This window comes from Papilio xuthus, unplaced genomic scaffold (assembly GCF_000836235.2).
Source record: "Papilio xuthus unplaced genomic scaffold, Pxut_1.1 DF827756.1, whole genome shotgun sequence".
NCBI classification, from domain to species: domain Eukaryota; kingdom Metazoa; phylum Arthropoda; class Insecta; order Lepidoptera; family Papilionidae; genus Papilio; species Papilio xuthus.
The window spans coordinates 4,183,855-4,209,109 of record NW_013530893.1 but is presented as its reverse complement, the minus strand read 5'-3'; the positions used below and the strand labels follow the sequence as shown (position 1 = coordinate 4,209,109).

The 25,255-nt window shown below is 32.6% G+C and overlaps 3 protein-coding genes and 1 long non-coding RNA gene across 7 annotated transcripts; 2 read left to right on the top strand and 2 right to left on the bottom strand.

Moving 5' to 3' along the window:
* Positions 1-654: 654 nt before the first annotated feature.
* On the bottom strand, positions 655-3,689 carry LOC106116335 (uncharacterized). Its single transcript, XR_001227816.1, has 3 exons — positions 3,463-3,689; positions 818-1,030; positions 655-739 (listed from the first exon to the last, which is right to left on the bottom strand). It is a non-coding gene; the product is annotated as an uncharacterized LOC106116335 (long non-coding RNA).
* Positions 3,690-5,332: 1,643 nt separating this feature from the next.
* Positions 5,333-8,323, top strand: LOC106116103 (peroxiredoxin-2-like; the record flags this gene model as incomplete). Of its 2 annotated transcripts, NM_001311822.1 has the most annotated exon segments (7): positions 5,333-5,437; positions 5,514-5,562; positions 5,924-6,065; positions 6,632-6,767; positions 7,035-7,137; positions 7,477-7,605; positions 8,102-8,323. In NM_001311822.1, coding segments are annotated over 7 exon segments (684 nt in total). In that variant the 3' UTR covers positions 8,194-8,323.
* Positions 8,324-11,973: 3,650 nt separating this feature from the next.
* Positions 11,974-13,826, bottom strand: LOC106116127 (protein SHQ1 homolog). Its single transcript, XM_013309867.1, has one exon. The coding sequence runs from the start codon at positions 13,683-13,685 to the stop codon at positions 12,252-12,254; it is 1,434 nt and encodes a 477-aa protein (XP_013165321.1). The 5' UTR covers positions 13,686-13,826; the 3' UTR covers positions 11,974-12,251.
* Positions 13,827-14,201: 375 nt separating this feature from the next.
* Positions 14,202-23,837, top strand: wfs1 (wolframin ER transmembrane glycoprotein wfs1). 3 transcript variants are annotated; one of them, XM_013310283.1, is made up of 9 exons: positions 14,202-14,512; positions 15,451-15,555; positions 15,988-16,087; positions 17,586-17,705; positions 18,235-18,356; positions 19,755-19,862; positions 20,481-21,667; positions 22,087-22,595; positions 23,162-23,837. In XM_013310283.1, the coding sequence occupies exons 1-9, from the start codon at positions 14,479-14,481 to the stop codon at positions 23,529-23,531; spliced, it is 2,655 nt and encodes an 884-aa protein (XP_013165737.1). In that variant the 5' UTR covers positions 14,202-14,478; the 3' UTR covers positions 23,532-23,837. The 3 variants fall into 3 exon arrangements, with proteins under 3 accessions (XP_013165737.1, XP_013165739.1, XP_013165738.1); XM_013310285.1 differs by having other exon boundaries at positions 14,204-14,512; positions 20,481-20,578; XM_013310284.1 differs by lacking the exons at positions 14,202-14,512; positions 15,451-15,555; positions 15,988-16,087 and adding an exon at positions 16,757-16,854.
* The last annotated feature ends 1,418 nt before the right edge of the window (positions 23,838-25,255 follow it).

The following is a 25,255-nucleotide window of genomic DNA, read 5'->3' as shown; positions in this document are numbered from 1 at the left end:
TGTTCACATAATATATTAGAGTCAAAGAATCTTATAAATTTGGTAAATAAAATTATAGTATAGACCACAAACTTACTGTTTTCGCCTCCTAGGAATAGCAAAATATCGCCAAGCGCCGAATTCATGAACTATCCAAGCCAAAATTCCCGTTTGCACCACCTGTTGTTCACACAATATATTAGAGTCATCAAGAATCTTATAAATTTGGTGGGCATTCTCTACCACGCTGGCCAAGTGCGGGTTGGTTGACTTCACACATATCTTTGAATTTCTTCGCAGATATGTACAGGTTGCATCACAATCTTTTCCTTCGCCATAAGAACATACGAAATTCAAAAATCGAAAAACACATTGGTACATGGTGAAAATCGCCACCGACGCTCTAGAAACAAAAGATACAGATAGAAAAACCAAGAAAAAAGGGAAAGGACGGGTGGACAAATTGCCAAATGGCAAGTAAAAAGTTTTGATGTATATTAAGAGTCAAGTGTAGAACAATGTGTCATTTTTTCATGTATTCAAGGACGGCCAACGAGTAAGCTTCTATAGTAACTAGAGTTTTCAATTGATTATTATTTTACTCCATTTGTATTTCTTTTAGTGTTATTTTTTTTATTTTTAATGATTTCTGGTTTAAAACTTTTTATGTTTTTAATGCTTGTCATCAATCTTTAATTTCTTTTCTCAGAACATTTTCAATCTGTTTTTTTCTTTTAATTTCACGTTCAGGTTGTTACCACTGTAAGTAAGATCAACTTTCATTGACGTATTTCATAATGTATTAAATAGAAAAATATAAAAATGTATTTCTACTGACCTGTTAGGTTAATCTTGTAAAATTAATGTTCGGTCTCTCAGTCATCATCCGCTTCATGTCATGGACGGGAATTCTAAACAATTTTGTTACTATGAATTTCCACTATCATAACACAAGTGTAAGAAATTTTTTATTATCTATACAATATTGTTATTATACAAGTGTCAAGACATTGCAGACTCATCGTTAATGGTCGCCCAAGCTTGTCTTCATCTGAAAGACGAAATAACCTTCAAGATAATGTACAGACAAGCAACCCTGTTGCTGTGCAGTGAAAGCTCTTTATACGCGGGGTATTACTCCTCAAATATACAAATATAATCCGTAATAAAAGAATCCGCGAATACTGAATGGTAATTTTTTTTAGCTCTGTTTAACTATTTTATTGAACGGCGTTTACAAAGGATATTGGGTCGTATCCAACGTATTCGAAGACTTTATTATTATGCATGTACTGATTAGTAATGTTAGGAAGAACATCCCGACACTATGTCGGTGTATCGCCGCAACACTAGCCTTAATCAAATATCAACGTTTATGTCCACTCACTAATCAATCTGACATTAGACTTGTTAACGAAAGTGTGCCATTTAGTCTAAATGATTTTTACTAATAATGTCTAATAGTACCGCTAACAACGAAATCTTTAGCCGCGAATATAGGAATTGCGTCGCAATTTTAATCTTCGAATAGTGAAAGCGCGTATAAGTAGATTTTACTGTACAGTAAAGGTCCTCCTACCAAAGCGCAAAACTACTCCTACCGAACCTATCCAAGGACGGTACGTCTAAAACGTAGCAGCATTTAAAAATATTCTTTATGTCAATAATAAATCAGATTTCATTGGGGTTGTTATTAACATTCTCAAAAAGACCGATCGCAACAAAGGCGACTTATTTGAAAGTCTAAACCAATGTTGCATACCTATTAGAATCCTTTTATTATGTATGTACTGATTAGATCCGCAAACAATGAAATCTTAAGCCGCGAATATAGGAATTGCGTCACATTATTTTTAATCCGCGAATAGTGAAAACGAGAATGAAGGAAGCGCGAATAAGGAGCTATTACTGTACAATAAAATCTCTTTATTCGCGGGTGTGTTACGATCCATAAATATGCCGCGAATATAGAAACCATGAATACGGAATAGTAATTTATATAAAATTATAGGAGACACGTTCCAAAGTGATAAAATAAAAAAAAAACAAATGCGTCACTCGATCAAAATTCTTGTAACGAATGGAAAGACGAGATAACAAAACACGTTAAGTGGCTCCTACCAAAGGACGGAACGTTCGAAATGTGGCAGCATTTATCCCAAACAATTTTTTTTTGCCGCGGATACAGGGATTGCTTCGCATTTTTTAAACCGAAAATAGTCAAAAAGTAAATGAAGAAAGCGCGAATAAGGAGCTTTTACTGTACAGTAAAAGTTCCTCCTACCAAAGTGCAAAGCGGCTTCTACCAAAGGACAGAACGTCTATGGTTTCTTTCATTCTGTTTTTTTTACATTCTATAAAAAACACCTATCGCGAAAAGGGCGACTAATTTCAAAGTCCGAACCAATGTTGGATACCTATAGGCATCCTTTTTATTGTTATTTATGTACCGATTAGATCCGCGAATAACGAAATCTTTAGCGTCAAATATAGGAATTGCGTCACATTTCTTTCATCCGCAAATAGTAAAAACGCGAATAAAGGAAGCGCGAATAAGGAGCTATTACTGTACAGTAAAATCTCTTTATTCGCGGGTTAGGTTACGTCCCATAAATATACCGGGAATACAGAAACCGTGAATACGGGTTTGGTAATTTATATGTAATTACCAGTGTAGGGGGATACGTGCCAAGTTAAAGATAAAAAAAATGTGTTACTCGATCATAATTTTTCCAACAAATGGAAAGACAAGACAACGAAACACGTAAATCGGCTCTTACCAAAGAACGAAACGTCTAATATGTGGCAGCATTTAAAACTATACTTTGTTTTAGTAATAAGGTTGCTTTCATCGTGTTTTTTTAGAACCACGAATATAGGAATTGCGTCATATTTCTTTAATGCGAATAATGAAAACGCGAATATGGAGCTTTTACTGTTCAGTAAACGTTTCTTCTACCAAAGCACAAAGCGGCTTTTACCAAAGAACGGAACGTCTAAAAACACCTATCACGACAAAGGCGGCTTATTTCAAAGTCCGAACCAGTTTTGGATCTCTATAGGTATCCTTTTTATTGTTATTTATGTACTGAATAGATCCGCGAATAACGAAATCTTTAGCCGCGAATACAGGAATTGGGTCGCAATTTTTTTAATCCGCGAATAGAGAAAAAGCTTATAAAGGAGCTTTTACTGGGTTTGAGCTTTTACTCTACAAATGGGGAAGCAGAAATGTTAAATAATACGAGCTCAAAATGAAACTGTTAATTTTACAATTTTTAAAGTTTATATCGATGGATGGATGTTTGTAGAAGTTGTATCCAGAACGGCTGCATGAATCTCCTGAAATTTGGCATACAAGTAGAACATAATCTGGAAGAACACATAGGCATTTTTTCCGCGCTGACGGAGTTGCGGGCACAATTGGAACAAGTTTGATTCAAGGCTATGCATGGAAGATATTTAAAAAATATATAAACTCACAGTTTTCGCTTCGTAGGCACAGCAAAAATTTCGCCAAGCGTTGCCATTCGCACTACCACCCATTCGCACCACCTGTTATTAAAAATAAACTATTAGAGTCAAAGAATTATTTTAGAGTCAAATAATTATTATTTATAAAATCGGTGTTATTGATGTTAAGTACATTCCGTAAGCTTAAACATATAAGTATTATATTCACTACTTACACGTAAATCTACAAAAAAAAAATTAACATAAATAATTTTCTAATAAAATTTAGAATATTATTTACATTATAAATATAAGCACATAACAAATACGACACAGATAACAAATACACTGCATGCAATATGTTGTCATTACAAAATGAAATTATGTAATTTCATATTAAAAAATTCAAAATTAAAAAACCCCATAGTGAAAAAAATCTGAAGAGAAAACATTTTGTGTGTTCGCGGCGCAAAAGTTACAGATTAAAAATTATAAGACAAAGGAAAAAGTAGATGAGATAGGGTGTGGCCAAAGTGGGGTGGGTATGGCCACGCCCAAAACTGCGTATCACGAGCCTTCGCTTTCCAAATCACAATAAATTATTAAATAATATAATAATCCACTGAATAATTCAAAATACGACGCGAAAAAAGTAATTACTAAACAAAATGTGAAAATTTATTGTAAAATATCACAGTCACACCGCAAAATAATTTTACAAGGAAGACGACCACTTTCCACGAAGGCTCGAGAACGAATGATGAACAGGGCGCTGGCTGGGGACTTGGTACATCCAGACGGGAGAGCTCGATCAATCGAGCTCGTTTGAGGCGAATACGCATGCGTTTTCGACGTGGCACCGGCCATTTTGTAAATTTCTAGAAAGAACCCCGCCCACACAAACGAAACTAATGGAAAAATCCAAGAAATACTTTATACATTTAATAAGTAATATAAATAAAATAAACAAATCTTATGGACTAAGGAAGTTAATTAAGGGAAAATGGTTTTTGTTTTATATAAATTTTGTTCTGGAATCAAAAACGTCCATCCTTTTTATGTCATCTCAAGCTGCCTTCATGCACATTATTTTATAATTTTTAAGAAATTATTATACTTCGTTTTCTATGACAATCAAACAAAGGCCTTTGTTTCAAAAACCGACGCCACGACATATATATATGAACACTTTATATATAGATCTACAGACAGACCTGCGCATCTAGACTTCCATTATCGATTTGGGTGGACCCGGGATACAGCTCTCCCCTCTTCTTCATCTCAGCCCCCTGACCCGATATCGTTTAAATATTATGTAATAGTCAATTTAAAAGGTGTGTTTTTAATTAAAAAAGAAACAAATCAATGTTAAAAACATTAAAAATATGTTTGTAAAACACCAGTTTTACAATATCAACCAAAAGTGTAATAATTCTAAATAACAATTTATCTAAATCGTAAGAATCAAATTTCTCCATCGAAAATTCCAAGAAATTATTTTAAATAATTTTAATAGTATTAAACATACTATTAAATAACAAAATTTAACAATACTCGTTTCAAAATCGATGTTTTTCGATGTGCACACTATTCGTTATAACTGGTTATAACTCAGTTATATTTAATTTCGTTGCTCAACAGTATAATAATAAAAGTAGCAGTTACATAACAATACCTTCTTGTTTATAATTTAAAATAACAAAAAAAACGCAATTTTATTAAAGTTAAATATAATAATAGATATGTTTCATACTTTGCATTAAAACTCTTGTTCTACTTGTAAAACTCTTGCCATTGCAAAAATTAAAGTGTCAGCTGTCAAAATGACGTACATGATCTGATAAAGCAAAGTGTCAAATAAAAATTTGATCTCAAAGATATTGTAGCGGTTTTTCTTAATTTACGAGAAAGTTCTCTGCTATTACTAAATACAGCCTTTCGGAGTAGAAAAGAGACTTAAGAAAGTTTTAAAATGTCTTTTTTCATTAAGCAATCTTTGCGCAGGGTAAGTAAATTTTATACTTCTCGTAAAAGCATAGTTAAACACGTATTCCTAATTAATATATTTGTTTCTCTTTAAGGTTCTTGCACCTGGACTTTCGGTATTAAAGAAAACCAATTTCTCTACAAGTAAGTTTAGATTACATAATCAGATATACGCTCATTATAATTTAAACTAATTCCATGTATTACAAAAAATCGAATGACATTGACTTTTTATACATTTATTTTTATCAATAAATTAGACTACAGTTTTAAAATCTTAAAGGTCACTGATAACAACTATTGAATATAAGTTTTAAATTGTAAAAGGACAGAAACATAACCTTATTTTATGTAAATATATTTTATGTATATATTAAAAACTATAATAAATCTTAAAGTAAGTCTTCATATTCACACTTTCCACAATAAATATCAATTTACAGATATAAAAAATACTAATATTCAATATATGAAAAACTTATAATAAAATATGTGGTTATTTCAGCCAGTGCCGCTTGTGCTCCGAGAATCCAAAAGCCAGCACCTGACTTTAGAGGAACAGCGGTTGTCAATGGAGAATTTAAAGATGTGAAGCTTGCAGATTATGCTGGGAAATACGTAGTTCTATTGTTCTATCCCCTGGACTTGTAAGTACATAATATTTCACATATTATTTGTAAGTGGTACAAATTAGGGTTGAAGAAGTGAGCATATCTTTTTTTCAAAGATTGGCAACACATCTGCAGTTACTCTGGTTTCACTGATGTCTATGGGTGCCAATCTTTTAACACAAAAAGACTCACTATTCTTTGTCAAATAAAAGAACTCGATTTTAGTCCTTCCCACATCCTGTAAATGATCATGGGCATTTAACAATTGAGATGGTTAGGTTGAGTTGGATTAATCTTACTAATATTATAAATGCAAACATTTGTATTAAATTATTCAAACTTTCTTGAGACATTATACTAAACTGATATATAAACACGGCTAAACACTCATGTATATATGCGAGTGTTTAGCCGTGTTTATATATCAGTTTAGTTTGATTGTATTGCCAAAATGGCTAAAAGGATCTCAATGATATTTTGCATAGATGTAGAACATAATCTGATAGAACACATAGGCTACTAATTACGTCTTTTTTAATTCTGTGCGAGTAGAGTCGCCGGTGACATTTAGTGAAGTTATTATAAATGTGATTTTTTTTCAGTACATTTGTCTGTCCAACTGAGTTAATTGCGTTCAGTGAAAGAAGCAAAGAATTTGATAACATACAATGCCAAGTTATTGGAGTTTCAACAGATTCCGAGTTCAGTCATTTGGCATGGACAAATACACCAAGGAAGGTAAGTGATTCTTTAAATATTTGATAACACAGTGGTAGAGTTCTCTCTTCAATGATCTGATGTAGTAAGCATATGATCCAATGATTATTCTTATTGTTTGAATTTTAATCCTTTTTATAATGAAAAGATAGGAAGGGGAGAGGATGTATAAGAAGGGTAAATATCTTTTCTGTATCTTCCTCTGTCCATTATGGAATGTAAAAATAATATACGTAAATTTACTTTGTACTAGAACATGTTTGACAAACCTGTCCTTAATTTTTTTAGGATGGTGGATTAGGAAAGTTAGAAATTCCCCTGTTAGCTGATTACAAGAAGAAAGTTTCTCAAGATTATGAAGTGTTATTGGACGAAGGATTTGCGTTGCGAGGTAAGAAAGCTTTTGGACCAATTTTTTTTACTTTATCCTAAATTAATTTAGTTCCCGATTGTATTAAAAAAAAGTTCTCCCATGATGGAATTTTTAAGATACCAAAAAAGTTTATTTTCTTACTTTAGTTTAGTTCCTTATAAATGGCAACATTATTGATTACAAGAAAAGTACAGGATGTTATTTTTGCAATTTAAAGTAATTTCAACCAATTTTCAAAGAACTGAAACATTTACTATTATATTTTGATACCTTATGGGGTATTAAAAAAATTCCATCCTGTATATGTAGTTGAGTATTCTGTTTCAAAGTGTATTTTACTAATTTAATTTTCTATAGGTTTGTTCCTCATTGATGGTAATGGAATTCTAAGACATATGTCTGTCAATGACCTGCCAGTAGGAAGATCTGTTGATGAAACTCTCAGATTGGTCAAGGCCTTCCAGTTTGCTGACAAACATGGAGAAGGTAAAAATAAACTGAAATTAAATAATTAATAATGCATCTCTTTTCTATTGTTATAAAATACTAAAGATGACTTCATCTGGTGGAATTCAAAAAAATAAGTAGCCAAAGTGTTTTCAGAGTTTTTTCCTATATGTATGCCTAAATTTCATCAAGATCTGTACAGCCGTTCTGGAGATACCTTCAAACATAGTCATGTCAAATTCCATACATAGCGCCATTTCATTTTCTAGTTTATTTTATTGTAAGATGTACAGTGATGTTGTAATTCATAACCGTTAGTTGCTTATTAACTGTTATTTTTAACAGTTATAAACTGCTATTTTTAACAGTTATTAGCTGCTATTTTTAACAGTTATTAACTGTTACTATTTAAAACATTAACAGTTTAATAGATAACGATTATTAAAACAATAACTCGTTGTCAATAGCTGTTTATAGTTATAGTTTGTCACAACCCATAAATTACAGATTTATTTTTTTAATTTTATGTTCACAGTATGCCCAGCTAATTGGAATCCGGAGACTAATGCTGCAACCATCAAACCTAGCCCAACAGAGAGTAAGGAGTACTTCCAAAAAGCTAATTAATGCTGTTTTTTAATTTATATTATTAGCTTAGGGATATAAGATTTAATAAATAGTTATGGTGAATGTAAAAAACATGTATGTAAAATTCTCGAAATAATTAGCACGAATAAATGAAGTTTTAGAAAAAAAATGTATTTTTTATTTCCTCTTCAAATAGATCTATCTAAAAGTAAAGTATTATACCAGAGAACCTGGATAAGCGAGAGTCATTGTCTGATCACGACGGTCGCACTCCGTAAGCGAGAAAGTATCACGGTCCTTTGGACTCCTTCGTATCTAGATTCAGTACTTGTTCCATCTATTTTTGTTCTAGCCGTCCTTTTATAATGACGAATAATATTATAGCTTATGACCGCAACTTCATGTGCGTAGATATAAAAAAAATTGAGATATATTCTGAACAGTTTTCTACAGTTCAGATTATTTTACAGATTTTTTTTGGAGGTGGCAAACAAGCGAGCGGCCACCTGAAATCACTGAAATAGCGGAACGACCGTTGCCTATAGATATACGCAATTGCATATGCGTTGCCTGCGTACCTTTAACCTACGGAGGAGGGCACGGAAGGAGATTATTTTCCCTTCCCATGCATCCCATCATCCGGAAAATCCACTTCCTATTCTTTACTTATAAGAAAAAGGTGGGAAAGGAAAGAGGACTAAAATTAGGCCTTAGGTACCATACTCAACAGACTGTACGTGGAATTTCTTCCATTTGATGCCTATTTTCTGTGAGGTCGTGGTATTGCTATGGTCGAACCGGCCATTTTGTGCGAAGATGTTAAAGCGGGCTCTACCACTGTTAAATTAATTGAAACTGATCATTTACTTACAATTACTTACTTTACAATAACATAAAAGTAAAATAAGAGGGCGGGATCGCCGTTTTTTAGTTTTTGGCCGTCCTAAAAAAATTGTAAATCTCAGTTTGGTTGTTTATCTCTATTCCAAATTTCATTTAGATCCGTTAAATCAACTGCTAACAAACATCCATTTAACATTTCGCATTTATAATATTAAGATATCAAGCGATACGAAATTTTCCTATTTGAAACTGCGCAATAATTAACTGCGGAGATTCGCTCTGAATACCTATGTATATGGAGTCAAAATCAATACATCCCAGACTCCAGCCGCCATATTGCGATCCAGGTAAATCTAATAATAGCGCAGCCCGTCGGCTCGTATTGATTTTGATGTACGATGGGCGTGGTCGCAACGAGAAACGGTACATTTCTATCCAGACTTCGTTTTATAACATTTTGTTAATCAGAAAACTATATGTCCTATAACACTCTGGAAGATTACAAATGGAATCATTTAGGCTCCAGGTGGTTTCAAATAACGTAAATACAAGTTCACATACATAAAAAAGCCTATGTCCAACAGTGGACAGACAAAGACATCACATAAAAACACAAACGTAGAACCCCGATAATACGATCACGTTTAATACGATTTCTCGTAAACGCCATTTTACGTTGGTTCATGCAACTTGAGACATATTTTCATACATTTCTTAACGCTTAATACGATCGTCATTCCGTTTAATACGCCATCACACGCACGTATTGTCTCTTGTAGCATTGGTGTCCGAATTAACCCTTTTATTGAATTCGTGTTGGAAAAATAAGTACCTATTATACAAGGTTATACTATTATATTATTCTTCCATCGATGACAATGAGGTACCGCACGAGATGCAATCTATTCAACATCTCATTAAAATGCTAATAACATGGGGGCCCAGATTGATAATACTGAAGACGAAGATGAAACAACTCCAATCTTATCAGATGCCCAGGCATTGTCAGCAGTGATTTAGAACGCAATGTAGCATCTTTAAATAAAAGCGACGACGCACTTTAATATTTATATAATATTTTATTGAAAATCTAATTATTACTAATCATTAATATTTTTCTATTATATCAAACTAAAATAAGTGATTACATAAATAACGTATAATAAAGCGTAACCTTTTTAAATATATCATTTAATACCAATATACGAAATTAAAAACGATTGCATAAATACGTAGTAATTTAATAATAAAGAGTTGGACTTATAACCTAATCCCATATATTACGCTTTCCCGTCTAAGACGCGTTTTTGTCTGGGTCTCTAAGAAATCGTCTTAAGAGGGTTCTACTGTACACAAGAAAAGCATTAGACTAATGAGTCAATCCAATTCAAGGGTTAGATAGACCTTCAATAGATTACAATAAAACAAATCTAAAGGTAGTTTTTTATATAACATAAGATGGCAAACGAGCAAGCGGTCATATGTATGTACTGTACTGTATAAAATTATATCCAGAGGCGTCGCCTATCTTAAATCGATAGAGGAGACACAGAAAGATGATATCCCCTTCCTGTGCATTCTTTCCTCCGTCAAATCGACGTCATGTTTCCATCCTTTCTTTATAACAAAAGGGTGGGAAGAGAAAGGGGGGAAAAATTTTTCAATAAAAAATAAACTGAGTTTTCTCACATTCAAAGAACTCATGTCCAATTAGTTTTATAGAATTATAAGCCAGCTCATCACTCCATCCGCACGGAATTTAAAAAAAACTTTTTTATTTGCCTGTGTTATTCCAGACTATGTTCTACGTCTATCAAAATTTCATCGAGATCCGTTAAGCCGTTCTGTTGATACCTCCTAACAAATATCCATCCAAACATTCGCATTTATAACATAAGTAAGATTATTTTATTTGATGTACAAAAAAACAAAAGTGTTCAATGTCTACCAACGTCGAATACTTTCCTAGTATCGCTGAAATATCTTACTTCTCCTAATTACGGAATCTTGGTCTTTACGATCTATAAAATGTTTTGCTGCAATACCTTTTTTATATCATAAGGTGGCAAACGAGAGAGCGGCCATCAGAAATCGCTGAAACAGCGAAGCGACCGTTGCCCATAGACATACGCAATTGAAGAAGCGTTGCCTAAAGAGGACTAAAATTAGGCCTCCGGTACCACGCTCATCAGACGAAACGCGGAATTACTTCCACTTGACGCCTGTCTTCTGTGTGGTCGGGGTATTTCATCGGGCGAACCGGCCTATTCGTGCGAAGATGTTAATCGGGCTCTACCATCTAGCATAATTATTATAAGGTTAAGAGTCAATAAAACAAATTTTTTAATCTAACATTTATTTAAAACAGCAAATGTTAAGTCATGTAGAGTTGGATAAATTTATTCATTAAACAGTGACGAATGTAATTTATATCATGTGTTACACTTTTTAAATATCTTTCATCTATAGACATTTATAACAGATTAGCTACACATAGCTATAGCAGTAGCAGCTTTTATAACCGTTAAAATAGCATATAGCATAAAAGCAAATGTAAGTTATTTATGAATAAAACACTATTTTTCTAACAGATTTACGACATTTGATTAATAATTTCTTTTACTATTTTCACAACATCAAAGAGTAATATTTACTACACATTTAGATATTTATTGAATTTATCTAAATAAGAAAAAAACTTTAATATGGATATTATCATTAAAGTGTTTCTAATGTAATCTGAACATGCTTCTAATAGGCATCAAAATGACTGTGTTAATTTTCTAATTATTCTATTTTATATGCTGTTGGTATATCCTTAATAAATAAATAAAACAGTTATATACTATTTAAATATGACTATAACAACAACATCGAATTATTTTTATAATATTTTCACTACAATACAAAGCTTTATGTGATTTTTTAAAAGCATGCTACATAACTTTTTAAATTTCATAGACATAAAAACATTAACACTTATAACACTGATAAATATGAATTTAAATGTAAAAAGAATGTTTGAAACATTTTTTTTTCAATCTAACATTGCAATGGATGGGTATACACAGGAGTTGAAGCCTCATAATAATATTCACACTGTATTTAGTGTCCATATTCATTCCAGAAACATCCACTCAAAGTCTTGACTATCGGATCGAAGTCCAATTCCCGTGAATTTCAGCCTTTCCTTTCCAGGGTCAATTGGTAAGACTTTACAAGCCTTGGCCACTTAGACCCTGGAAACTACTATATCAGGAGGGATCATCATCAGAATCCAGTGAATCACTGGACGAATCACTTGTAGAAGAAGTATAACTGCTGGAATCGGTTGAAGAACTATTAATTAAGGCTGTAACATCAATATATGGTGGCTTTTTTAATCCCGGGACCAGTGCGATAGATGCCAGCTGGCATGCCAATTCATTCTGCAAAACATCTGCCTCCTCCCTCTCAACTAATTTTGCAGCTTCTTCTAATTCATCAAGTTCAAATCCGAGATCTTTTTTCTCAATATCAATATTAGCTATGTTATTACACAACTCATCGAGTTCCTCCTGTCTACATTTCTGTAGGAATATCAAGTAATCTTTTACATACAGTTGGTTTAGTATGTACCGAGCATCGTTACATGAGTTGAACATATTATAGATTTCTATAATGCATTTTATAACAAACTTTTTGCCTTTTCTGAACAATGATATCATATCGTCATGGATATTTCTGCATAGCTCAAAGTTTCTGAATATTGGATAGCTTAGAGCTCTTCGGTAAGCTGCAATCAAAACTTCCTTGGTTTCTTTGAATACGCAAAACCAGCTGAAGGTTGCAGAGAGCTTGTTGATAGTCCAACTGGATTCAACTGAAGCATCATTTTGGGTGGTACGCTTGTCATAGCAGAAGGCGTACAAGATATCGACAAGCCCGAGCATTACTTGTGTGTATTCAGTTTTGCTCAACAGGTAACTCTTATTTGGTAAATCTTTTAATATTGATATTTCTTCATCCGTGAATTCAATACTTTCAGCATCGAAATCCTCTTTGTTCCAGAACACCACGCAATTGAGATATGGTTCCAGCAGTTCTTCGTCGAAGAAATCAGCTAAGTAATGGTCAGTAGAAAACTTGCGATTTTCATGTTTTATACGGAGATCATTCCGATCAGCGATTGCCACACGATCGGGCTCTTTCAGTTCGAAGATGTGTGGAAACTCGGACGCGACATCCCCCAACTCCACACAGACTTTGTTACCAAAGCCGTAAGCATAATTAGTGGTATCATCATCGCTTTCTGTGTCCTTATCACTCTTACTGCAAGCCGCACCCTCCTCTTCACCAGCAATACCACTTTCTTCCAACATTTCCACTAAATTAGGATTAATTTCTGGTATTTCACGTGGAGCTAGTAAGCTTGTTATCATATCAAGATTCTCAAAATGTTCACCGGGATTTACTTTATCAAAGGTAAGGTTAAAGTCGCCAGAATCACAAATGTAAGAACCTTTAGCGCTATCATTTTCAACTATCCTACCCGGAAGGCGTAGCCGAAGGAAGTAAGGACTTGACACGAACAAGAAATTTTCCCCGTCCACATCGATTTCTGTTTCGCCGATATTCGTGTAGGGCGCATGCACATTTATGTATACGTGATTCTCATCTTGTGACAACTTGAATTTTGGCGTTAACATTTTAATAATGTCATAACTACAGTTTAGCACAAGAATTAAATATGTTACGGAAGTTTTTCACTTAAAATTACGAAAAACTTGAAGTTTTCAATGATTTTCCATCGAAAAATTAAACCAACAAGTCAATGTGTTTATATGTCTATACTATAACAGATTATATAATAAAAACAAATATACCACAGAGTCGATCAATAAAAGTAGCTAGAGATTGCCTGTAGCTATCAAATAGCGTTAACGACTGACTCGTTACTCGTTAGTTCGATTCTAGTATGACTTTTTTGAATCGAGTTACATGAATATAATGTAGACATAGGAAGAATACAACTTTTGTAATTTTTTTTCCTTTTAGAGTTTTATTTTTGATTTCCCCCACGCTAAGTATATTTCTAAATTTAAATGTCGTCCTTGGAACTTAAATAGACGGGTTCATGTTGACAAAATTTATTTTATGCGTGGGTAGATTAGACTGTTCGCCTACGTTCATTTTGTGTTACCAATGTGTTACTGTGTAGATTGCAAGTGCACTAATTATTTGGTCCTGAAATTTTAATTTTAAACTAATTAATTCGTTAAAAACGTATACTAAAGTGGTAAAGAATTAACGTGTTATAATTTTGGATGCACAGCATATTGCCTCTGCTCAACTCTAAACTAACGACTAACTGTCAAAATAAAGTTATTGCGAATTACGAATGGTAGAATCAAAATAGAGATTTGTTGATTGTTTATAAATTCTTTCCTGGTTTCTGTATTTTAATATAAGTTTATTAATACTGTATACCGAATAAAGGTCATGCCTGTTGGAAGAAAGCGGTGGAACCTTCATGGTAAGTATAAATATAGTCCTCGTTCCTTAAAAACTACTTGCCTTAGGAAGTAAAACGTACTTTTTATTTATAGAACTTAATACACATTTTAATTTATAAAGATTTGATAAGTTCACTGCCAAATTAAAAGGAAAATTAACCCACGTTGTTAAAATAACTAGATACTTGTTGGCCTTGTCATATTTAAGAAGGTTTTAATAATAATTCTGCATTCGCTTTTTAAAGTATCTGTTATTATATTTCGCACACTCTCAAATTAATAAAAAGATCTTCACTTTGATTACGTATTTACGAATTATTCTACATTATTATCGTATTTTAGTTCAAAAATTTAATTAATTATTTTAATGAAAGAAAAAATTAATAGAGGTTAAGTTTAAGTTTAAATTATCTTTACGTAATTATAATTCATCATCAACAGCTCACTATACATCCCCGCTGAGCTTCAACCACGCTAGCCCAGTGTGGGTTGTATTCACACATATCTTTGAATTTTGTTGCAGATATGTGCAGGCATCACGACGTTTTCCTTAACCGTGACAACATCGGATATATGTAAATCGGAAATCGGAAAACTCATTAGTATATAGTGGGATTCAAACCCAGGACCTGCACATTGCAAGACAAGTGCTTAACCTTGAGACATGTCCTTCTGATTACCTTTAGATTTATGAAAGGCTAGCCGTCGCATGCAACTCCATCTGTGCGGTATTAAAAAGCATATTCATTAGCCAATGTGTTCTTCCAGACAATGTTCTATATCTATGCCAAATTTCAGCAAGATTGGTTTATCTGGAGATGTCTGGAGATACCTTCAAAACAAACATCCATCCAAACATTTGTATTTATAATATTAGTATAATATTAGTATGATTAAAACTGTTATTTAAGTTAGTTTTAATCTATGATTGTCTACTTTTGAGAAATCTTAATTCCAGATGGCCCGCAAGGCTCACTGAGGAGGTTAAGGAATCAGTTGGCAGAGGATGGATGTGCTGAATCACAAGTAGTCTTGGCCAAGCAGCTTTTAGAAGAAAAATGTGGTATTAGTTTCACATTATTTTCAATATAGTCTAAACAAGAATATAAAAAACCTAGCCTGGGTTGCTTGAATCAGTTTTATCACATCACTTTTCATGTCCACTAAGAAATTGGTTTATTTCTTTCTTATGCTATATTTAACAATTATACAATATAATCTTATAGGTAACTAGCTGTCGCCTACGGATTTGTATGCAAGGCATTAACTTGATTAGTAGCCTATGTGTTCCTCCTGACTGTCTTCTACATCTATGCCAAATTTCAGCAAGATCCATGCGGCCGTCATAGAGATACCTTCTAAATAACATCCATCCATCCATCTAAGCATATGAATTTTTAAAAAAATTACTGGCAGCGCCATCTAGTGATTTTTAATGTCAACCTTATGTTGAAGTGTAAACAATTTAAAAGTGATAATAATTTCTCGTTAACAGAACTGGAAGCTGATAAAATATCCAACTTCAAACAGGCGCTGGAATGGTTGATATGTGCGACGGAACAAGCACATCCGGAAGCTAGGAGAATGTTAAGACGGTAAGATTTAAACCTCTTTTTCACCATGCGATTAGTGTCGCTACTGGCCGCTTAGCTGGGTATGATACATTTCCACAGGTGTGAATGCGTTTGCTTACAAAAACAGTTTAAACACGGTTATTTTTTTAGTTTCACTACTACATAGTGACAGTTTTATACATAGTTTTTCGAAATTAAGACTAAATGCAATTATTTATCATGACTCATTAAAATATTTATACCTCTTACTAGAGACAAAATAAAGAGAATAACTCAAACAATTGACATTTCTTATGAATCACGTAAATAATATCGATATTGTAAAGGATAGGTCGAGGTTGTAAGGTATTTCATTATGTAGGATATTCGAAGATAAATTTAAAAAGAATAGTAAAAGGTATTTATTATTTCTTTTTTAAACGTAATGTTACTAATATTATAAATGCGAATATTTGGATGGATGTTTGTTAGTAGGTATCTCTAGAACAGCTGCATGGATCTGTTTGATTTTTTTTTAATTTTATGACCTGGTAACACAGACCTTTAGGTCATATCTTATTTGGAAAGTGTTGTTCTGGTTGAAATTTTGGCATAGACAAAGAACATAGTCTCCTTCTAATATTTACAATAAAACTTCTTAGTTGACAAGTCAATGAAGCCATTAAATAATGAAAAAAATAATAACGTCATTTTGGATGCGGTATTTTTTTAACGTGCGTAAATTCCGTAAGAGTAGAAAAATTTAACATCAAAAAGGCGACTTGAAATATTCGACTGAATGATATGAGGTAATGCGTATTGTTGAAGGATTGTCATTCCGTTTATACGTAAACATTAAACATTGCGTTCCGATGCATTATTACCAAGGGCTCAGTGGTAGATGCATTTAACATCTCGTACCCATAGACGGGACATCACAAACCAAACCGTTATAATAATAGTAGAGTTGATTGTAACATACTGGTATGGTAAATGCGATTATGGTCAAAATAATTGAAGGAAAGTGCTAATGTCCGGTATATAAGTCGTTTATAAATCTGTGGTGTGAAGTTTTGTTGCTGTGTGTTTGTTTTTTTTGTTAAACATGCCGATGTACGATATACCTGAATTCGAAGATTGGAAAATAAAATGGGATAGAGTGAGATTAGAATTACATAGGCTTATGTAAGTTATACGAAATGTTACTTCTTACTAATGCAGATGTTTAGATGGATGTATAGATACTTGTTAGAAGGTGTAGCCGGAACGGCTCAACGAATCTCGATAAAATTTGGCACAGATGTAGGACTATGTTTTATGTTCAGGCTATGGCCTGGAAGAACACATAGGCAATTAATTAAGTTTTTATTTAATTACTTGATACACCTGCAAATCATGATTAGTCGTGACTAATCATGATTTGTATGGGTATCCTGTGTCTATTATATTTTTCTCCCAGGTGTTGTGATTCCACTTGTGAACTCATGTGAACGTGCTTGTTTCATGATGTTGTATAATCATGACTAGTCATGATTTGCAGGTGTATACGCAGCGGGGTGATAGACGAGGATAGCGCGGCGATAGTGCGCGCCAAGTCATGCCTCGCCGCCAGTCGGCAGGAAATCGTAGCGCGGAAAGCGGCAAGGGACCTGTTTGCTAGGTAAGTTTGTTGAAAATCTTACTAATTTTATAAATGCGAATGTTTGTATGGATGTTTGTTACTATGTATCTGCAGAGCAGGTCAACGTATCTAGATGATATTTGGTATAGATGTAGAACATAGTCTGGAAGTACACATAGGCTAGTCATGATCCTGGCAATGTGTACGGTTCCCGTGGGATAATTCTGTAACAGTTCAACATATTGTTGAAATTTGGTATATACATATATATATATATATATATATATATATATATGTATATATCACATAACACATAGTACTATTATTTATCTTGATTTTTAAATTACGCGCGGAGAAAGTCGCGGACAACTGCTAGCCTTACTAATATTATAAATGCGAATGTTTAGATGTTTGTCAGAAGGTATCTCCAGAACCGCTAAACTCTTGTCATTGAAATTTGTCATAGATTTAGAGTGCAGTCTGGAAGAACACATAGGCTAAGTTTTTTTTTATAATTTAGCTCAGACGGAGTCACGGGCGACAGTTAGTAATGATGTTATATTTGCAGTCTATCAAACGGCGAGCAATATATTACTACGGCACAGCTGGAGCGTCGCATCCGGGAGATCTGCACCACAACCCTCAAGAAGGATGAAGAGGATAGTGACACGGCTGATGAAAACACACAAGGTAACTATATCCATCTCGCTCATTCTCTTTGGAATAAAAGAGATAGTAGTCTTTTACATATTTTACGACAGTTTTATTTATATGTTAATTTGCATATTAATTGTTTCATCAAATGTGAGAAATTTAGCCAAATATTTTTTTTAAATTAAACTCTATCTAACAGTGGTAGAGCCCGCTTTAACATCTTCGCAGGAATTGTCCCGGCTCGTCCGGTGAAATACCACGACCTCACAGAAGATAGGCGTCAAGTCAACAGTCTGATATGTGTGCGTCCCGGAGGCCTAATTTAGTCCTCTTTCCCTTCCCACCCTTTTTCTTATGAGGAAAGGATGGGAAGTAGAAATGGACTTTCCGGATAAGAGGATGCATGGAAAAAGTAAATATTTACTTTCTGTGCATCCTCTCCTCCGTCGATTAAAGGTAGGCAACGCATATGCAATTGCGTATGTCTATGGGCAACGATCACTTCACTATTTCAGCGATTTCAGGTGGCCGCTCGCTCGTTTGCCACATTATGATATAAAAAAACTGTACCTTCATAGTTTAGAGACCATTATAGATTTGGGTTTTGCCCGCGACTTTGTCTGCATAGATTAAAAAAGGATGAAATCTATGTTATATGTTGTTAAAGACTATGTTCTATATATTTTCCAAATTTCAATAAAATGTGACGACAGGAATCTTATACATTTCCGGGATCATAAGTAGCCTATGTGTTCTTCCAGACTATGTTCTACGTCTGTGCCAATTTTTATTGAGATCCATGCAGATGTTCTGGAGATACCTTCAAATAATCATCCATCTATCCAATATTATAAGATGTCATTATCATCTTACTTACTAATATTATAAATGCGAATGTTTAGATGTTTGTTAGAAAGTATCTGCAGAACAGTTGTATGGATCTCGATGAAATTTGGCATAGATATAAAATATTCTGGAAGAACATACAAGCTACTTATATCTTTAAATGAGCAATTCTTGTATATATAATCGTTGGAGCCGATTCCGAGATTCCAATTATATAATTGGAATCTCGGAATCGGCTCCAACGATTTTCATAAAATTTAGTATATAGGGGGTTTCGGAGGCGATAAATCGATCTCGCTAGGAATCATTTTTAGAAAATGTCATTTTATTCGTGTTTTATCGATAATCAATTTAAATATAAACTTAACTTTTTCTATCGGTAAGATCGAAAAATATTATTCATATTTCATCATTTTATTAGTAATTCGTACTTAAATATAATTTCCAAAAAACACAATTAAAAAAAAAGTACCGAGCAAAGCTCGGTCATCCAGGTGCTTTTTTTATATAACATGCAGATGGAGTCGCAGGCAACAGTTAGTTTATAATATTAGAGAATTGAATAAAATAATAATAATATTGTTTTAGAGGAAGCTCGTGCTCTGGACGGGGAACAGGCTTTAGAACCTTCTCTATTGGAAGCAGGGGATCAAATACATGTTAATGGCACTATCAGAACCACGCAAACTGATGAAGGTAAAATCAATCATTTTCACAGCTAAAATACATTTTTAAATATACAAAAAAAATATAGATTGTTAGTCTATACTTAGTAGTCTATGTGTTCTTCCAGACTTTGTTCTATATGTATGTCAAATTTTATCCAGATCTGTTTAGTTTTTGGAGATATCTTCAAACAAACATCCATCCATCCGTTCATTTTAATTTTCGCATTTATATTAGTATGATTATAAAGTTAAATAAGAAGCTACTTGAATTAGAAAAATAAGTAGATGTATTAAAAAAAACCGTTTTTACAAACAAAATGCGAGAGTTATATTTTTTACAATTTTTTTACATTTTTATTGTCAATTTGGCAAATTTTTTGCTTGTAAAAATCTGATTTTTTAAATATTTTTTTTTAATATTTATTTTAATTAAAAATTGTTGAAATATTCCATACCTTTATAATATCATGCTTAGTTTAACATGGTACATACTGTTATTTTGTTTATGACTAAGTGCACTCCTAGACCCCGATACAGGCTCAGCCTTGTTCGGGGTCTGCAACATACTTCACTGTATATTATTCTAACGTGTTTTTGTGAAATAAATTTCTTTATCTTCTTATTCTTTTATAATTTAACTTTTCAGATTACCACGAGGAAGTTGACCGTAGACATATTCGTAACTTGACAGTTGACAATTTAGTGTCAGCAGCTGTTGATTACTGTCAAGGAGAATTACCTCTAGTTAGTTACGAATTGACCTTAACTGATCCTAATATTAAGGCATTAGATCATATCCCATTGTTTCAACAAGCATTTTTACATCCAATAGTTTTTATTCAAGTGCTTTATATTAAATTATTATATTATTTCGGTTCTTTCTCATTTAGACTCACAAATATTGAGTTCTCATTACTTTTGGTAGCTTATTTAACAACGAATACAGAAAATTTATATAATTTAGTACCTTTGATATTGTTTTATGTTAGTTTTGCGGCAATGGTTATATGTACATTTAAAATGTTATTAGCAAAAAGGCAATTTATAGATTTTAGAAAATGGTCCGGTTTATTTCTAAGATATAGCGACGGTAATTTACAAACTGACGAATCTGAAAATTTATTTGTTAGAAATAATTTATATCCATTTGTGCAATTTTTTATATCTTTACTTGTTAATTTATTTCTTTATCCATTTATTTCAACTCAATGGGTGCCGTTTTCCGAGTTTTGCGTTCTCTCATTTTGTCTCATGTTCATCACTCTATTCTCATTTGCAACAAATGGTAATTTATATCCGGATGTTTTAGCTTTAATATCCTTTGCTATAAATGTTTTAGCTAAATATCCTTACGAGAAAGACACAGTTGTACATCAAGGTTGGAGATTTCTTGATTTACATATATCAAATTATCCATCTTATATATTAGGGAATAGTATCGAATTTTGTCTTAATTCTAGAGTTTTTTTCTCTCTATTAATACCTATAATTTTATTATCTATGGCCAAAAGAAGTGATTGGCAAGGTTTTTTTAAATATACTCTCCCGCATTGTGTCACTTTGAGTTGGCTCCAAATGTTTATAACTTGTTCTCATGGTTGCACAACATATGGTCTGATACGAGGTACATTAGCTTTGGTATGTTCATTTTTATTTCTACCTTTATTAGGTGTTATAACGGTAACTTTGCCTATATTTGCCTTTTTACAGTATATCACTTTGTCTAGATTGTTTTATGCTGTCACTATTTTGGTAGGTTTTGGTATAATTTTGTTGGTAACTTGCGTTTTAGCGAAGTCTGAAGCTACTAAGAAGTTCGTGACTCCGTTACAGGTATGATTTTTTTTTATTATATTTTTAAATGTTTATTATTAGCTGTCGCCCGTGACTACGTCCGCGAAAAAAAAACTTACTTGTGGTCTTCCAGACTATGTTCTGCTATGCCAAATTTCAGCGAGATTCATCCAGCAGTTCTGGAGATACCTTCTAACAAACATCCATCCATCTAAACTTTCGCATCTTACTTCTTGTCTTACTAATATTATAAATGCGAATGTTTTGACGAATGGATGGATGGATGTTCGTTAGAAGTTATCTCCAAAACCGCTGTATGGATTTAGCTGAAATTTGTCATAGATGTAAAACATAGTCTGGAAGAACACATAGGCTACTATTTTTTTTTTGTTTTCGCGGACCGAGTCGCGGGCGATAGCTAGTTTATAATATAAGTAAGATTTTTCTTTTTTTTTTAGCTAACCATCGGCCTAATGACGCTACTGTATTTTGGTAATCAAATAATTGGTGATATACAGGATGATGGCTTTCCATCAGGACTTATAGAATTAATAGGAGAAGATAAATCAAGTATAAAAAATCTATTAAAAAATGAATTTATAACAGATTATGAAGATAATAATTATCAGATAACGTGGGATGATTATTACAGTCAGTGTAATACGCCATCTTGGACGGAAACCAATATGGCGGACACACAAATTAGATGTTCCATTTTAAATGGCGCCCATGTTAATTGGGAAGGATATATCAGTGAAGTTAGGTTGATAAATGTTAGAAATCAATTTAGTGATTTTGCTGCGTGGTTGCCGAGTTTTTTGCAAGAATATTTTAAATGCTATTACGGTGAAGAGTATAGCAATTTATGTCAGGATACAAACAGAGCGGATTCTGTCGGCGGCTGTGAGTTTGTGAAAAGTGTTGCCAGACAGAGCGGCAAGATTTGCCATTTGAATAATTTGAATGAGTAAGTAGTTTTTGATATTATCTATATTAATATTAGTACCTGGATGAGCGAGCGTTGCTCGGTATTTTTTTTTTAATTTGTGTTTTTTTGGAAATTATATTTAAGTATGAATTACTAATAAAATGATGAAATATGAATAATATATTTCGATCGTACCAATAGAAAAAGTTAAGTTTATGTTTAAGTTGATTATCGATAAAACACGAATAAAAAGACATTTTCTAAAAATGATTCCTAGCTAGATCGATTTATCGCCTCCGAAACCCCCTATATACTAAATTTTATGAAAATCGTTGGAGTCGATTCCGAGATTCCAATTATATATATACAAGAATTGCTCATTTAAAGATATAAGATAAAATAGAAGAGTTTGTTTAATAGCGCTAATCTCAGGAACTACTGGTCCGATTTGAATTTTTTTGAATGAAAAATAGATGTTAACCGATTCTCAGAGCTACTCAATATGCTCACAAAATTTCATGAGAATCTGTCAAGCCGTTTCCGAGGAGTATGGGAACGACACACAATTGTGACACGAGAATTTTATATAAATTTATTATTTCTAGATACATTCACGAGATAAAATTAACAATGGAAGCTGGCGGTGGTTTATTGAAGAGACATGCGGATATATCAATTAATTTCGATCATTATTTTAGTAATTACACACGTTTGTTGCGTACAGATGATAAAATAAGATTTAAAGGTATATTAATAAATGAACACAATACATATAAAATCGGTTCAAAAGATATAAAAATACAAGGGTATGAAATAAATTGTGTCGAATGTAAAAATACTAGACAAACCGTATCAGCACCAAGACCGACAGTATCAAAATTAAATAAATTAATAAAAACTATAATTAACGATTGTGTTGTTTCATCTAAATATATATTAAATTTTCTATTAAATCCAATTGTAGTTTTCAAATGAGATTAATTTTGCCATAAATTATGATTTCAAATTTGTGTAAGAGCAATTTTTTTTTTGATAAAACCCTTTTGTCCATAAAGTTTATTAACGCCTTTTTCATAATGATCGCTGTAATATATTTTCATTTCGAATGTATTTGACCATTAAATTGTATAAAATATTTTATCAATATGAAAGTTTAGATTTTATAGCCCGTCCGATAAATCGCTTCCCGAAATGTTATACCAACAGTATTACCACTTTAAATATACAGGATGTCCCAAAAGGTTACGTACATAGGAAGGGGGATGATAGGGATGGTCACAAGGGTCACCAGAAAAATAAAATAAAAATTCCCCTCTGGGTATTAAAAAAAATAAATGGCATTTTTTAAAAACTTAAAAACTTTACACCTTCTGGGGCAATTTTAATTTTCTTTAAAATCTTTGTTAGTTGTTGTATTGTTTTTTTTTATTTCATATTGATAAAGGGTTATTGACGATAACATAATAACATTTTTTAAATATAGCAATATTTGTAGGTCATCGGTTGCAAAATTGCCCCAGAAGGTGTAAAATTTTTAAGTTTTTAAAAAATGCCATTTATTTTTTTTAATACCCAGAGGGGAATCTTTATTTTATTTTTCTGGTGACCCTTGTGACCACCCCTATCATCCCCCTTCCTATGTATGTAACCTTTTGGGACAAGTATATTACACTACTGTTTAAAAAAATAAACGGTTAGTAAAATATATATAACTCCTAAAATAACAATTTTATTGGCGTCCGATTTATCGAACGTTATGCATTAATGGGTTAAATGATTAAAAAAGTAAGTCTCGTGTTAAAGTTTATTTGGATTTAAATTATTCAAACTTTCGTGAGACATTATAATAAACTGATATAAAAACGGCTAAACACTCACGTATATTCGTCCGGTGGCGGCACCGACTAGTTTCGAGGCCATCGGGGTCCCTTCATCAGGATGAATGGGACTGGTTAACTTCGTTTAGACTTAGCCGTTTTTATATCAGTTTATTATTTGGATTTTATTATTTAACACTTTCAATGCTACTACTTTTTTTTAGTATGAAAATTAACTTGAAAAATCAGTAGCAGTGAAAGTGTTAGAGATAATTTGGATTAAATTAAATGTAATTAGATGTATTTTTAATCAAAAAAAATGAAAAATAAATGTAAAATATATGGATCAAGTATTTATTTTGATAATGAATTTAATTTTAAATGGTAAATTATTTTCATTGAATATTTTCCTAATATTATATAAACGGAATTGATATTTTTGAATAAAGTCAAATCTGGATAAGAGAGAGTCCAGTTCTGATGGATCCATTAGCGAGAAACTGGAGTTAGAAACCTGTATGTCAGAGAAATATCGCGGTCCCTTGAACTCTGATTTAGCTTCGACTACTAAAAATTAGTTAACAATGAAACTAATTTGTCATAAACGTCAAATGCTTTGTAATAAAATTAAAAATGTCAAGTTTTTGGATGTTTTTTTGCTAATCGAATGTGGCATTTCATTATTCCACAAATGAACCAAATTAATGAACGGGTGTTAGTTATTAATAGTTATTTTAACGAATATAATCGTTGAAACCGTTATTGTAAAAAAAAATACAAATGTCAAATATTTTTGACATTTTCGCTATGGTTTTTCCCCTCCAATTTCTTCTGTCAAACTGTCATTACTTTTGTAAATTAAGTTTGGATTTAATTGATTTT